At 39.6% G+C, this 15,602-nt stretch overlaps 1 protein-coding gene across 1 annotated transcript in view; it reads right to left on the bottom strand.

Moving 5' to 3' along the window:
* Positions 1–15,602, bottom strand: part of ADGRV1 (adhesion G protein-coupled receptor V1) — a 921,762-nt gene that overhangs the window by 578,871 nt on the left and 327,289 nt on the right. Inside the window, 4 exon segments of the mRNA XM_030193377.1 lie at positions 7,361–7,593; positions 9,396–9,502; positions 9,505–9,580; positions 11,494–11,632. Of these exon segments, the coding sequence (XP_030049237.1) occupies positions 7,361–7,593; positions 9,396–9,502; positions 9,505–9,580; positions 11,494–11,632 (555 nt within the window).

Below are 15,602 nucleotides of genomic sequence, written 5' to 3'. Positions count from 1 at the left end.
AAAGGAGAAGGGAAGTGCATTTTTCCAACACCTCTTATATTTACCATGTTTTTTATTCCATGCTCTCTGCTTGTATGTGCACTTTTTGTTCTCATGGCAGAAATCTATTTGAGAGAATAACCTGTCTGTGTACTATGAGGAGAGGACTGATACAGCAAATTAAGGGGCCCTTTTACTGAACAGTGCTAAAAGGTGGCCTACGCTACTTTTCCCTAAATGGTCATACACTAATTTCCCAATTAACACGTAGCCATTAGAGAGTGATCCCTTACCACCAACTATTTATTAGGCATCCATGTAAGTTGCATGCATATCTTTGGCACAAAATAGCACATGTATGGTTGGGGTAGTGCTTATGCCTAAATTTGAAAGCGCTTTTCTTTTATAAATCTGGCCTCCTGAATGCTGATTTCAATTAATTGCTGATTATACTGTTTTTGCTGTAAATTTCTAGAGCATAATAGCTTGGCGATGTTTTTAGATTGATGATTGTCTTGAGGTGTGATTCCCAAACATGTTGGTGCGGTTTCTTATCAGTGGAATCCGCCCTGAACTGTAATAGCTAGTGGCGGAATAGAAGACATGGTATAATATAACATCATAATGTAACATATTATCCCCCTGATTCTATAAAAGTTGCCAAAAATTGCACGTGGAAATTTAGGCGTGTCCCTGATTTGCGTGCACAATTTATTAGAATAATGAGCCAATTAGTGCCAAAAATTGGCTTTTTAACAAGCAATTATTGGTGCTAATTAGATTTAATTGGGACTTACATGCATAAAGTTAGGCACAGGATCCACACCTAATATTTACACGCAGCCTGAAAAAGGGGGCATGGAAATGGAGGGTCATGGGTGTTTTGAGGCAGATTGAAGGTGTGGTTTTGAGTTATGCACATAACTGAAGAATAACGGTGCTCCGTGTATAAATATAGGCGCAGGCATTTGCATCACATTTTCATTGGTGCAAATGTTGGTGCCTAAATTTACACATGACTTCTCCACTGAAGTGTTAATTCTATAAACCATGCCAAACATTAGGTGTAGCTTATAGAATACCGCTTAGCAAGAGGTTTCTTGTAAATGTTTTTTTGAATAAATGAATAAATAAATGAAAAAAAAAAGAATAACGCTTAAGCAAGTTTTTTTGGTGCCGTATATAGAATCTAGTCCTATAGGTGTATATTTTTGCTGATATGCGAGTATTCTATTCAGGCAAGTTGTTGACTGTGTTCCTTCATAGAATAGGAACCTACCAGGTGCCCTCTAGGCTCCTATTTATAAGCACCTAATTTAGGGCCCTGTTTACTAAGCAGCGTTATAGGCGCATTAACATTTTTTTTTTACACGCGTTAACCATGTACAAACCTACAATATCCCTATAGGCGCTTACATGGTTAGCACACGCGCAAAGTGTAGGCGTGCTAAAAACACTAACACACCTTAGTAAACAGGGCCCTTAGAATGCCATCCCCCCAAACCCTCATGTGATATGACTGTGTGAGCTGAAATATAAAAGGGAAAAAATGACTGGTCAGTAGGGCAAAATGAGAGCGCCAAACCATAACCTTGAACACCATTCTGAAAACAATTCACAGATTTGTATCATTTCATGAATATAAGTAAGTTCTCCCATGGACTGTCCCCTTAGCACACCCAAGTAACAGTTTTGTAGCATTGTACACATGAACCAACCAACATGCAAATCATTCATGTTAATTAACTAAAAAAATGTGCTTTTATTTAAAAAAAAAACAATGGCATACAAAGATCCTGAAAAAAAGCTGGATTTGTTTACAGATTGTGAAAATTTTTATTAAACTCAAATTGTACAAGTTTTCAAAAACACACAAGTTCCTTCTTTATGGTCACCTGTGAAGGAAGCAATATGATCTCTACAGCTTATGTACAACATCTTTGGACAATGGTCATACAGTTCCAACAAAGGTATCACAACCTTCAAAAAAAGCACACACACATCCTTCCGATACTGAACTAATGGTACTCAACATTTTTTTTTATTCCAGCTGTCGAAGGCAAAAAAAAAAAAATCATCTGATTGCTGCTGAATATCCAGATAGAGGGGTGAGCTGGTGTCACTATCTGGATAACAGCAATATTCAGCTTTTTTGCTGATCCAAGATACCTGGATAGTTATCCTTGTAGCAGTTCTGAATATTGCTGCTAACTGGATAACCTCTAGCTCAACCCAAGTTAAACCCACAGACCACCCCAGTTAGGAAATAGTAGCACTCTCCAGTTAGTGCTATTGAATGCCCCTCTGACCAGCTCTTACATAAGAACATAAGAATAACTATACTGGATCAGACCAATGGTACATCTACCCCAGTATCATGCTTCCAACAGTGGCCAATCCACTGGCAGAAACCCAAATAGTAGCAAGATTCCATGCTACCAATCCCAGGGCAAGCAGTGGCTTCCCCATGTCTATCTCAAAAGCAGACTATGGACTTTTATCCAGCAACTTGACCAAACCCTTTTTTAAACTCAGATACACTAACCACTGATACCACATCCTCCGGCAACAAGTTCCAGAGCTTAACTATTTGTTGAGTGAAAAATATTTCCTCCTATTTGTTTTCAAAATATTTCCATATGGCTATGAATAAGAATTCCATAGTGTAAAAATAATAATTAAAAATATATAAATGTGTTTCTACAGGAGACCCACTTTTCTGCTATTAACCATCAAAACCTTTGCAGGGAATGGGTGGGTCATTGCTATTTTCCAACGGGTCCGGTAATCCATCGGGCGGGTACAGCTATATTAATTAATAAAGCTTTTCCTTTTAAGATGCTCAAAACTTGTAGCAATGATCAAGGCCGTTGGGTGCTCCTCCACTGCATTTCGTATGGCAAGCCCTATGTCCTTGTCACCTTGTATGCCCCTAACATTCATGACAGGATCTTTTCCCCCACTTTGCTTAAAGAGCTTAACCCCTTTTCAGGATGTTATTGTGGGAGAGAACTTCAATGCAGTTACTGACCCTATTACTAATAGGAACAGTGGAAGTGGTAGTAGATGTATATTATCATCATAGCTAAGAGCTTTGGTTCAAGGCCTGACGTTGGTTCAGGATCTAAAATGAGAGAAAACCTTACAGGCCCATGACTCTAACCTGAACTCCAGTGTGACTGCGGAACTCATGATCTGTTGTGACACTCTCATGCAGCAGAATGAGGAACGGGCGTAGGTGGAAAAAGAGAGTAACATGGTTTAGCAACATGGTGGTCACAAATGTTTTAGTGAAAAATAGAACAAGATAATTCCTCAGGAAGATGACTTAGTCTTCCAGGAATAGCTAGTCCATTATTAGCTTTTCCAGTAAATACTAACCACAATATTATAATAGCCAATCAGTGTTAGCATATATCCAATAAATGGGATTATTGTCAGACTACCTTATGTATGACCTGTTATGTTAATGAATGTATATAAGTGATTGTATTTCCTACTTCTTTGGAGACAGTCACAGCCAGTACCTTTGTTCAAGCAGGGCTGCTCTCCCATGAGAAACTAATCAATTGTATCTGCTTTGGCAAGTAATAATAAAAGAATGTTTTTTCTTATAAGGAATAAATCCTATTGCTTTCTCATACTTACTTAGCCTTAGTTTATTTGTTCCACTTATTAGGGGGTGGCTGGTCCATACTACTCTGGTAGGGAATAAATAAACCTAATCACAGACCCCCCCCCCCCCCGTGACTCACTCAAGGGGGGGGGGGACCTTCTGTGCCCTGCCCTAAATCTCCTTGATATTTGGCAGGTTTACATCCTGGGGAAGGGGGATATACACATATATCCAGAGCACATTTTGTGGAAATCCATCTTGATTATATTCTGCTTTCTGAATATGCCTTTAATTTGGTACATATGGCTGATATCATCCTGGGGGAGATTTCAGATCATGCAGTGATATAGCTGGGACTATTTATGGAATGTCATGAATGGCCCCATTTTGGAAAATTCCATCGTTTTTGGCTGATGATAATTTTTTTGCCCCTTATTTGGTGAAAAAGTGGGAGGCTTATAGTACTGATAACCAACAACATCAATCCATGGCGGGTCTCTTCTGGGAAACTGGAACAGTGGTGATGCGTGCAGTGATAATTTCTTATCTGGTATATTGTAACAAACAATTAAATACTGCTCCATGCTCATAAGACTTTAGCAAGAAATTTGACATGAGATAATAGGGATCAATGTTTTCAACTGCAGAATGCACCTAATAGCCTTATGCACAGATGGACTGTTACTGTGCTTCAATTTAGCTGACATTGTTTCTTTAAATATAGCAACCAAATGGGAATCTGTCTTGCTAGATTAGTTCAGGTATAGGCAGGCCTCCATTTTATTCCTGCCCTTAAAGATCCTATAGGCATCAAGGTCACTGCCAATAAATTGATTACTCACCTCTTGCGCAATTATTATACTACGCTCTATATAGCACGGGGTTCGGATATTGAGGCCCAGACATCCTTCCTTCAGAATCTACTCATACCAACTTTGCAGGAGAAAGAGTTAGACCTTCTTAATGCTCCTATTCACCAGGGGGAGGTACAGTTAAGCCTTACAAACTTTAGCCCGGAAGAAAACCTCAGGTCCTGAAGGGCTCCCACTTGAATTCTATAAAATCTTAGACCAGCAGGTGACACCAGTATTACAGCCAGTTTATGATGAGGCGCTATGGGTGGGTCGGTTTCCGGATACGATGAGGGAGGCAACTATCTTGCCTATCTTAAAACCGGGTAGTGACGCACAACTAACACCTACTAACCAATTTCCCTGTTGAATGTCAATATTAAATTATATGCAAAAATTATAGCTACTCGTTTACAGGAAATACTGCCTAAGTTAACAGCCCCCCCCCCCCCCCATCAGGTGAGATTTCTTAAGGGGAAGAATAAGGTGTTGACTGTCCGAGTCCTGATAGGAGCTTTGAAGGTGGTATGCAGACTCAGTCTGAATGCTGCCCTCATTAACCTTGATACTGAAAAGGCTTTCAACACTGGATCCTGGTCTTACCTGTGGGTGGTTCTACAGCATTTTGGATTCTGTGGCTCCATTCTTAATATGCTTTGGACCCTTTATGCAGATCCCTGGGTCCGAGTCTTGGTTAATGAAGCCCTCTCTGACCCCCTTCCAGTGCAGCGTGGTACACACCAGGGATGCCCCTTGTTGCCTCTTTTGTTTGTCTTATGTACAGAACCTTTAGCACTTAAGCTCTTACAGAATCCACAAGTGCAGGGGATACCTATGGGTAACTCTCAAATTAAATTAGCCTTTTTTGCTGATGACCTCCTTAAAGCATTAATATAGCCAATATTATCCATTCCCAGAGCTTTGGATATTTTACAAACCTATGACTCCTTCTCGGGAATGTGAATTAATAAAGATAAATCTGAGGCCCTTAGTCTTTGGGAGGGATTAGCTGCAGAGTGGCTGGGTACATTTCTCTTACATTGGACTACGGACACTTTGAGATATTTGGGTCTTACAATCCCCTGTAATCCTTCTCATGCGTACTTCTCTAATATTTCTGCTTTGTTACAAATTTCTAAACATTTTTGCCCGTCTTTATGAGGAAGGATCCATTTAATCAAAATGGTTTTGCTCCCGAAGTGGCTATATCCTCTCCACAATTTACCTATTATTATGAAACCAGTTGATTTGCAGTGTTGGAATACTCTTTATCAGGAGGTTTGTCGGGGGGGGGGGGGGGGAAGAAACCCCATACTAATCTTTGCTTCTTGCAGGTACATCGTCAAGATGGTGCAATGGGACTGCTGGATTTAAAAGCTTACATGATAGCTTCTCATCTTCACCAGATCTGAGACTGAATATATAGCACGTCAGAGTTTTGCAATTATGCCCTAGAAAGTTTGTTTCATGCAGATTTCTCTTTGGGCTTCCTTCTTCATGTTAACAGTAAAGACCTAATTCCTTACGTGTGCACCCACTATTGAAGCACCTACAGTGGGCATGGACCATTGTCCGCAAGTGATTTCAACTGCTTGCTCACTGCTCCAGATAACTCTCCATTCTTGGGAATGCAGATTTTACTCTAGGCCTCCAACAAGCATGTTACAAGAATTGGGCCCAACATAGTGTCACTTTGCTCCAACATATTTTAGAAGAGAATGAACCATGTATTCTCTTGTATGAGACGTTTCAGTGAACATATGATCTGCCTGCCAGTGATTGGTTAGCATAGCATCAGTTGCATCATTATGTTCATTCACTTTTTCAAATTTCTTTTTGATGAACGCTGGCCACAGGCAGTGGTGCACAAAGGACTGGTGGGTCAATATTATTGGAGTTTGGAAAAGCCCCTTAGTGTGATGGCTCTTTTGGTAATACTGGATAAATGGAACCAAGATTTTGTTCAGCATTCCATGGATGATTTTCTGGTCAGTTTGAAAGATGGACCACAACTGGCAGAGAGCATTCAACTTCAGGAGCTGTACTACAAATTTCTCATGCGCATCTACATACATCCATCTCAGACTAAAAAGATGGGTCTCCCTCACATGAGACGTAAGTGTGGCGCAGTTGATGTGATATATAAACACTGCATTTGTCCTCCGATCAGTCAGTTTTGGCGTTTTCTTTGTGGTTCCATCTGAGCTGCATACATGATTGTTCTTGGGATGCTACACCATCTCGCTGTCTTCTGGATTATATGGAAAATGTTGTAGAGGGCACATGAATTACAACATTGTTCCTCTGTAAATCTATGCTAATTGCAAAATGTTGCCTCTTGTTACAATGGATTCAGAATACACCTCCAACAATCACACATTGGCAGAACCAGATGCATGAACTTTTACTAATGGAAAGACACAGTGTGGAAACTTAACTAGAGTACTTTATCAATGAGACTTGGCCCTCACTTTTTGAATTCTTTGGAGCTGTGATGGGTTATTTCATTTAGTGGGGAAAGTCCTTAGATGTGACTGTTCAAAGCAGTGGTGACTATTTGGGTGGTGGGGGGGAGTGGGTGAGAAGAGGATAGGAGTGCTTAGTTGTGTATTTTTCTCATGTGTATATGAAGTTTTATATAGGAGGGGGAGGGGGAACCAGGTTGCAGGTTGAGGGTTTGTCAGTATTATTCACACCTAGTTTATTGCATTGTTTGCTTTGCTAGGCGTCCATAGCCTTGTACTGGTTTGCATTTTATTCTATGCTATGTTGGTGATTTAATAAAGATATTTCAACATAAAAAATACGTAAAAGCACAGAGAAATTCATCAAGAGGAAACAATACATCTATGTATTCCAAGCTGCTGGTTATATATTTCTTAAGATTTTATAATGTAACATAATATACTTTTACCTGCCCTGGAGCTCAGCTTTGGTGATGATAACAAAAAACTCTTCTGGACCTTCGGGAAAGTCATCATCTTGGACCTCCACTGAGATTGTTTTACTTATTTCATTGTGTAGAAACACCAATTCTCCCATCAAGGGAATGAAGTCCATACCACCTACTGCACTTCCATTCAAGGTCTGATAACTGAGTCGTACCTGGCCCAAACTGCTCCCAGAGCGGGTCACAGTAAGTGTAACCTAATTGAGACAAAAGATTTTACTACAAAGTTTATCTTATAATATGTTATTTACTTAGAGACCCTTTTATTAAAAGGCATTAAGCCTAATGCTCAGTTAGCATGCAAGAGGAGGCTTACTGAAAAACATGTTAAAGCGTTTTATGGTAATTTTCTTGAAATCATGAACTAAGTGCACATAAACTATTTAAAAATAAAAATTGAGGGCACATGGACAAAGAGTGGGCATTACCCAGCTAGCGTGTTAGGATTACTGTGCGCTAACTAGATAACACTGGGCTAATGTAGGAGCACTTGGCACCTCCTAAATAGGAGGCAGTAAGGGCTCTCATGTGTTTTTATTTTTATTTTATTTTTTTGCAGTTGCTGTGAGCTAATGGGAACATTAGCACATGACCTAAAAAAAAGAAAAAGCCTGACTAATGCCTCAGTAAATCTGGGCTTATCACGTGAAAAAGTCCAGATTTCATCACACTGCCTGAAGAAAAGAAACCAACGGGGGGGGGGGGGGGGGGGGGGGGGGGGGGGGGGGGAAGGGGGAAAGGGAGGGAGCTCAAACTCCTCTGAGTTATCCCTCTCTGCCGAGGCTTGCATCCAGAAGCATACTCCCTCCGCTGAGGTCTGTATCCAGAAATGCATCCTGAAAATTACCTCACTTTTTTGGGATCTTGCCAGGTATTTCTGACCTGGATTGGCCACTATTGGAAACAAGATGCTGGGCTTGATGGATCTTAGGTCTGTCCCAATGTGGCAATACTTATGTACTTATGTATGTGTGCAAAGCTGGCAGGAAAGGCTGGTGCTTTGGAAAAAGAGAAATATTGACTAACTAGGGCTGCACAATGCCCTTAATGGGCAAATCACACAGAACTGTTTTATTCCTTTGTCTTGATCTGCTGGTTGACAGACACAACCCACAGATTATGGAACAGTCTGGTGAGGACACTAAGGAATGTCAAATTTAAATAATCGTTCATATACTGTGGCAAATTGTACTTCAGTGGTGACTTCACAAAAAAGGGCTTTGCTTGAAGAACAGCACAAAACACCTGAAAGTTTACATTTGTGCATGTATCCAGGCATTCTGCACTATTTTTCACATAAAGTCACGATGCACTTAAGTACTTAAGTTAAATGTTGTCCTCAGGAATGCCTACATGTAAGGTATTCATGCTTTTGCAAGACTATTAGATTTTTTGTAAGACCATTAGATTGTAAAAGCACCACACGTACCAGAAATCAAATTGGTTTGTATTCTGGCATCAGGCATGTCACATTTCAGTGACTGAAAACTGACTTTCCAGAAAAGTACAAAAGGGTTAATATTCAAAGCAATTTAACCAGGCAGGAGAAATTCCTGCCCTGTAAAATCACACTGGCAAGCCCAGGAGCCTATGTTCAGCAGCATTTAGGTGGACAGTGCTGCTGAATATCTACTCTGACAGTTGTGGCACTGTCCAATTAATGCAGAGACTGTCTGAGGAGGAGTTGGAAGGAGCTGGGAGTCATGCAGACACCAGCAATATATGATGTCGGTGCCCATGTGCTAACTGGGCATGTGGTACCACATAAACAGCAGTGCTAACTATGCCTGTTTAGCTATGTAGGTACAGCACTAAATACCAGTAGTACCCAAATAGCTTCCAGGTGTCATCACTGACCTGGATATTCAGCACCGGTGCCTGAATAGGGCCCAGCACTGCATATCCAGGTCTAATTTAACTGGTTGTGGTCAGTATTTAAAGAAACACTGGCCATCGCCAACTGAATATTGACCAAAACATTTCTAGTTGAACTCGATACCCGTTTTTCTTCTTCTGAAGTCTGCAGTAGTTCATCTGAAAATGCAAACTGGCCATAAGGAAAGTCACTGGCAACCATGGTAATATTTGCTCGACTAATGGAATCATTATAACTGCTCCTCCGCCGATTCCTGTTAGCTGAAACTGGTAGTAGCACTTTTCCTCGGGAATAATATCATCTAGAGCCTAAACAGATGAAAAGACAATAGAAATCTACATCGGTAAACTGAATACCATTAACAGCTTCTGAAACTATCACCCAAACTCAACACTCAAGAGAAGCACTAGTGTAGCTATCAGTGAATGTAAATTTTATCTGTATCAGAGAAACACAAAATTTAATGGGACATAAAGAGGTAAAAGATCTGTCTAGTTTTCCCATTTTACTTGTTTCTACATTGTCACAGGCAACAGCTCACCTCTGTCAGTCCCTTTCTGCTTATCCCAGGCCTTTTGACCAAGTCTTACTGGTTTTATGTGTTTGCTTACTACATCCACTGCTTATTTTGTGAATAAATGTTTCCTAATATTACATCTAAGTCTACTCAATTGGCATTTAATGCTATGACTTCTACTTCTAGAACTTCCTTCCCAGTGGAAACCAGTTGCTTCGGTTCATTATTTAAAGCTCCCACCAGCTAATGAGAAGAACACTCCCTCTCCTCCACCAATCACAGTCATCTGGGACTCATTCAACCAGGTCACAGAGAAAGTTCTTGAAAAAATCCTGAAAGGTCTACAGCCCACAATCTGCCCTCCTGACCCCTGCCCAGCAAAGATGAGTGAGCATAGGCCATATTGAAGGAGCCACTAAAATTATTAATGCCTCTCTTGTGGAAGGGCAGCTGCAAACACAAAAAATCACTATGGTTTGCCCCCTACTGAAGAAAGCTCCCTTGACCAGGATAAGCTGAAAAACTACCGACCAGTCTCTAACAGTCCTTCCTGGCAAAACTTATAGAACAGACAGTCTGCATTCAACTCAGCGACTAGCTAAGTGAAAGTAATTGGCTAGATCTATGTCAATCAGTCTTCAGACATGGGTATGGAACAGAGACAGTTCTTGTGTCTCTTCTTGATGATCTGCCTCAATACTAGCATTGCTGGATTTCTCAGTAGCCTTTGATACTGTGCATCATAATATAATGCTTACAAGGCTGACAGAAACAGCTATCAGTGGCACAGTATTTACATGGTTCAAATCCTATTTGTCAGACAGATAACAATCAGTTCTATTCTACAACAGCACATCATTACCTTGTGTACTGAACTGCGGGGTGCCACAGGGATCCTCTATCATATCTCCCCTCAGCTATCTATTCTCCAAGTTGAAGGTCCTTAGCCGCTTTTAGCCTTTCCTGATAGGGAAGTCATCCCATTCCCTTTATCATTCCTTTCTCTGTACCTTTTCTAATTCTGCTATATCTTTTTTAAGACGCAGTGACCAGAATTGCACACAGTATTCGAGATGTGGTTGCACTATGGAGCAATACAAAAGGCACTATAACATTCTCATTTTTGTTTTCCATTCCCTTCCTAATAATACCTAACATTCTATTTGCTTTCTTAGCTGCCACTGCACACTAAGCATAGGGTTTCAACGTATCATCAACGATGATAGCTAGATCCTTTTCCTGGGCAGTGACTTCTAATGAGGAACCTTGCATCACGTAGCTATAGTTTGGGTTCCTCTTTCCCACATACATCACTTTATACTTGCTCACATTAAATGCCATCTTCCATTTGGATGCCCAGTCTCCCAGTCTTATAAGGTCCTCTTGCAATTTTTCATAATCTTCTTGGATTTAACAATTTTGAATAACTTTGTGTTATCATCAAATTTAATTACCTCATTAGTTATTCTCATCTCTAGATCATTTATAAATATGTTAAAAAGCAGTGGTCCCAGCACTGACCCCTAAGGAACCCCACTATCTACCCTTCTCCATTGAGAATACTGACCATTTAACCCTACTCTGTGTTTTCTATCTTTTAACCAGTTTTTAATCCCAATAGGATATTACCTTCTATCCCATGACTTTCTTATTCCCTCAGGAGTCTTTCATGAGGTACTTTGGTACTTCCAAGGGCTCACCTACCTGAAGGAATACAACAGCTGCAGGCTGTCTGTCTCGCATTGTAAGGTTTCCTGAGGTCTCTGCAAATTCCTTCACATGTGGAGGAGTTATATTCCAGAACACTGTGATTTCACCAAAAATTCCTGGACCACGCACTAAGCTGCAGATTGAAATATTTGTTTACATGTCTGTTATGACCCTTTCAGAAGTTTTATTAAATATATTTCACATTCTGTTTTTTAAAACACAACAAAATGCACCAGGGGCCTTCAAAGAAAAGGGATCAAGTCTAATTCTATACGTTGATGAAGCAATACTTAAATGGACCCGACACGGTCCGTGTTTCGGCGCCCAGAGGCGTTGAAAGAATTAACTGACCACATGTGGCAGTATTATGAAGAACAATATAATGTTTAAAAGCAATATACTGCAACCTCGTATAGTCCCCTTAACACAAAATTGATAGATATTCTGACTGAGCAAACACAATCCTTCAGTCCAGAACTCAAACTGGGCATGTTTCAGAATAAGCTACTTCCCAATACTGTGTCCTCTGGCATAGAGATAACCGACATTATTGCCTAAGAAATTCAATCCCCATGAAAACCTCTCTATCAATTACTGTCAAAGCTAATAACCAGAAAAGAAAAACTGATGCACATTTACAATTACAATTCTACTAATCTCATTTCTATCCTCTATGGTACAGGCTTTGAAAAGCACATTAATCAATTTGCAGAATAAAATTTATTTCCCTAATTTAAAATTTTGGGGGGTTGGCAGTTTCCACCTGTTCCTTTTAGCGCCCATCTTAACTGGACCATATCCCAACTGCAGCCTTCATCTGCAGCTTACAAAGCAGATAACCTTTTCATAGGAGTTAATGCAAAATATCTTATGTAAAGTAGAACTCTGGCAAAGGTTTTTGTAAAAAAGGCAAAAATCAAGTAGCGGAGAGGCCAGTTGCCAGAAGGACCTGAACAGGTAACTAAAAAGTTATGTAGTCAAATCTATTAGCTGAAAATTACACCCCTCCCCACCTCTCTTTGGAACTACAAAAATACTTTGAATTTTCAAAACAATTATGTGTGTGTGTGTGTGTGTGTTTATTTTTTTAAGTCAGAAAAAGTAACCACACAAACTATCAGCTTTAGATGTGTGTGGGGTAATTCTCAAAATGAAAGTACAGTAAGTCCTGCACAGTCTGTGTACTTTTTACCAAAGCGGGTAGTTATAAAATTACTCCCTGGAAGGACAATTTTCCAAGGTATTTATGCAGGTAGATAGTGATTTATTTGGATACAATGGCCTTACTTAAAATTACTCTCCTACATGTAGCCCAAATTATGCACGGGCTTCCACTGCATGCATGATTTGAAGGATAGCATTCCTAAAGGTTTGCTTGCATCAGGGGGAAAAAAAACAGCACACGGGCATTTGATTTCAAATGTCTAAAGTTTAGCTCTGCTGTACTTCCAACACAAACAGAAAGTCCAAAGTAGGTGCTTTTAACACACTTTCTTTGAACTTAGTAATTTTTCAATAAAGTATATTCATTAAAAAGGAAAGTTCCAAAAAAAGAGATTGTTTTATAAATGCAACATGTATTTATTTATTTATTTATTTGTCACATTTATATCCCACATTATCCCAAACAGTATAGTATATAGGATACATAACAAAGAATAATGCATAAGAAAGTAATTTGTTGTAAGAATCCAATTTTACAATACAATGTCATAAACACACTGGGATAGCTATGGATGCTTAACATTTAAAAAATCTATTATGAATGGGAAATTGTACATGAAGCAAAGAGAAAATTAATGGTAAATAGAGTAATAACCAATTCAGGTAATATTTAATTGTCTGAGATACGGTCATTCTTTGTGAGGGTTTGTTTGAATAGGAACGATTTGAGGATTTTGCAGAATCTAACATATTCCTGTATATTTTTGATTTTGGGTGGTAAGGAGTTCCACCATTTGGTTCCTAAGTAAGTGAAGTCTGCAGAATGGACAGTTTTGTAGATCACTTTTTTGCAAATTGGGAGGTGTAGTCTGAGGTAGTTTCTTACCTCATATTTAGTGTTTCTTTGAGGTAAGTTTATTAATGGTACCATATAGTCTGGAGCTGTGCCATTTAGTATTTGAAAGAATAAAGGTACATAATTTGAATGTGATTCTCGCTTAGATGGGAAGCCAGTGTAATTTGATTAATAAAGGGGAGGCACTTTCAAAACCTGGCTGCAATGTTTTGAGCTGTATGGAGTTTGTTCAACAGGTACTCCTTACAGCCAGAATATATGGCATTACAATAATCAAACTGGGATAATGTTAATGATTGTAACATAGCCACTTATGTTCTTTTATTAAATGGGTTCCCAGAGCTATTCCCAATAGTGTATAAATACACATGTACAAATTTGCATCTGCTCTGAATGAGTGAATGTGTGCATGATCTCTCTGCGTACATAAAGGATGATACTTTTTTGTTATTTAAATGGAGTACAAACTTCATTTAAAAACCATGGCGGTTGCTTACCTATGACCCGGGGGGTAGGCTTTTTAACGTGGGACATGATCCCCAGTGATGCTTTAGACGCAGTGTTGCATATAGTTGGATGCCGAATTACACAAACGAGCACAGTGAGTATTAGATCTGAGCACTTCTCTTTTTACGACCAAGTTTGTTTTAGTAAACAGGTTTTATTTATTTATTTGTTGCATTTGTATCCCACATTTTCCCACCTATTTGCAGCCTCAATGTGGTAAGTCCATTTGTGTTACAGATAATGTTGAACGAAGAGCGATATACACGTAAAGATATTTAAAATTTGGAGGCGTGGGATGAGTAAGGACAAAGATAGTTAATCCAGAATAATATGGCTGTTTTCTTCACTCCGTTTTGTGAAGAGTGAATAGCAGAGAGATGATTTACCCAGAGTAAGTTCAGTAGTCCCATTTACTGCCTTTTGTTTGAGTTGTAATAAACGTTGATGCAATGGTTAGAAAGGTTAATCTCCTACCTTCTGACTTATGATCTGTATATTAGGTTTTTCCGTGTGCAGCTAAAATGGGTTGCAGCCATGGGAGAGTGTGTGCACGTAAGGGGTGTCAATCACATGTATGCATGTTATAGAATTCAGGGGAACATGTGTACATTCAGGCATGGGCATTTACACCAGGTTTTCAGTGGCATAAATGGCCACGACAAAATATGTGCGTGTTCCTCTGGCCTATGTGCTATTCTGTAAGTCATGTCTTACTGTAGACATGGTTTATAGAATAGCACTAGGAGTATTATTCCAACGCACCTACTTTTTGGACGCCATATACAGAATCTAGCCATTAGTGCAACGCCACAAATTGTTATAGAATCACTAAACGCCTTCTGAAAGAGGTATGTCCTAAAGGCGGTATGAAATTTGAAATAGTATAGTTCCAGTCTCACCTGAGATGACAAAGCGATGCATAAAAAAGACACTAAACAGAAGAAAGGGCTTTCCAACGTCTGGTCAAGTAAAACGGTCCTAGGGGAGGGAATGCGGAGATACTGGTCATTCAGGGATCAAAGAAGTCTGGGTGGGGCGTAAAGTATGATATGGGTTGTCAGGAGGGAGTACCAGTATGAAGAGCTTTGAATGTAAGGGTCAAAATCTTGAACTAATTACAAAAAGCTATGGGAAGCCAATGGTGGAGAACAAAAAGTGGCATTATATGCTCATAACATTTAGAGTGGGTAAGAACTCAGAGAACCGTATTCTGAACAGTCTGCAGATGGTGCAGATAAGTTTCTGGAAGACCAGAATAAACAACATTGCAATAGCCCAGTCGAGAGATTATAAAGGCATAGAGGATAGTTTCCTGTGATGGTTTATCCAGGAGTGGCTGGATAATACAGACCTGACAAAAGTTGTAAAAGGCAACTTTAACTAGAGATGTGATATGTTCTTTGAAGGATAGCTCCTGATCCAGTACAATGCCAAGATATCTTTCGGAGGAAACTAGGTTAACTGACCAACCGTTAATCCATGGTGCAAGCAAGGGGGCAGTAGGCTTACCTGTAATCCAGGTAGATACCCTCTTAACGAGTTTAAGAGTAAGATGGTTCTCTTCTAAACAATGGTA

The sequence above is a fragment of the Microcaecilia unicolor genome, chromosome 2, assembly GCF_901765095.1.
Source record: "Microcaecilia unicolor chromosome 2, aMicUni1.1, whole genome shotgun sequence".
Lineage (NCBI taxonomy): Eukaryota > Metazoa > Chordata > Amphibia > Gymnophiona > Siphonopidae > Microcaecilia > Microcaecilia unicolor.
The sequence above is the reverse complement of the archived record's forward strand: the minus strand, read 5'-3'. Positions and strand labels throughout refer to the sequence as shown.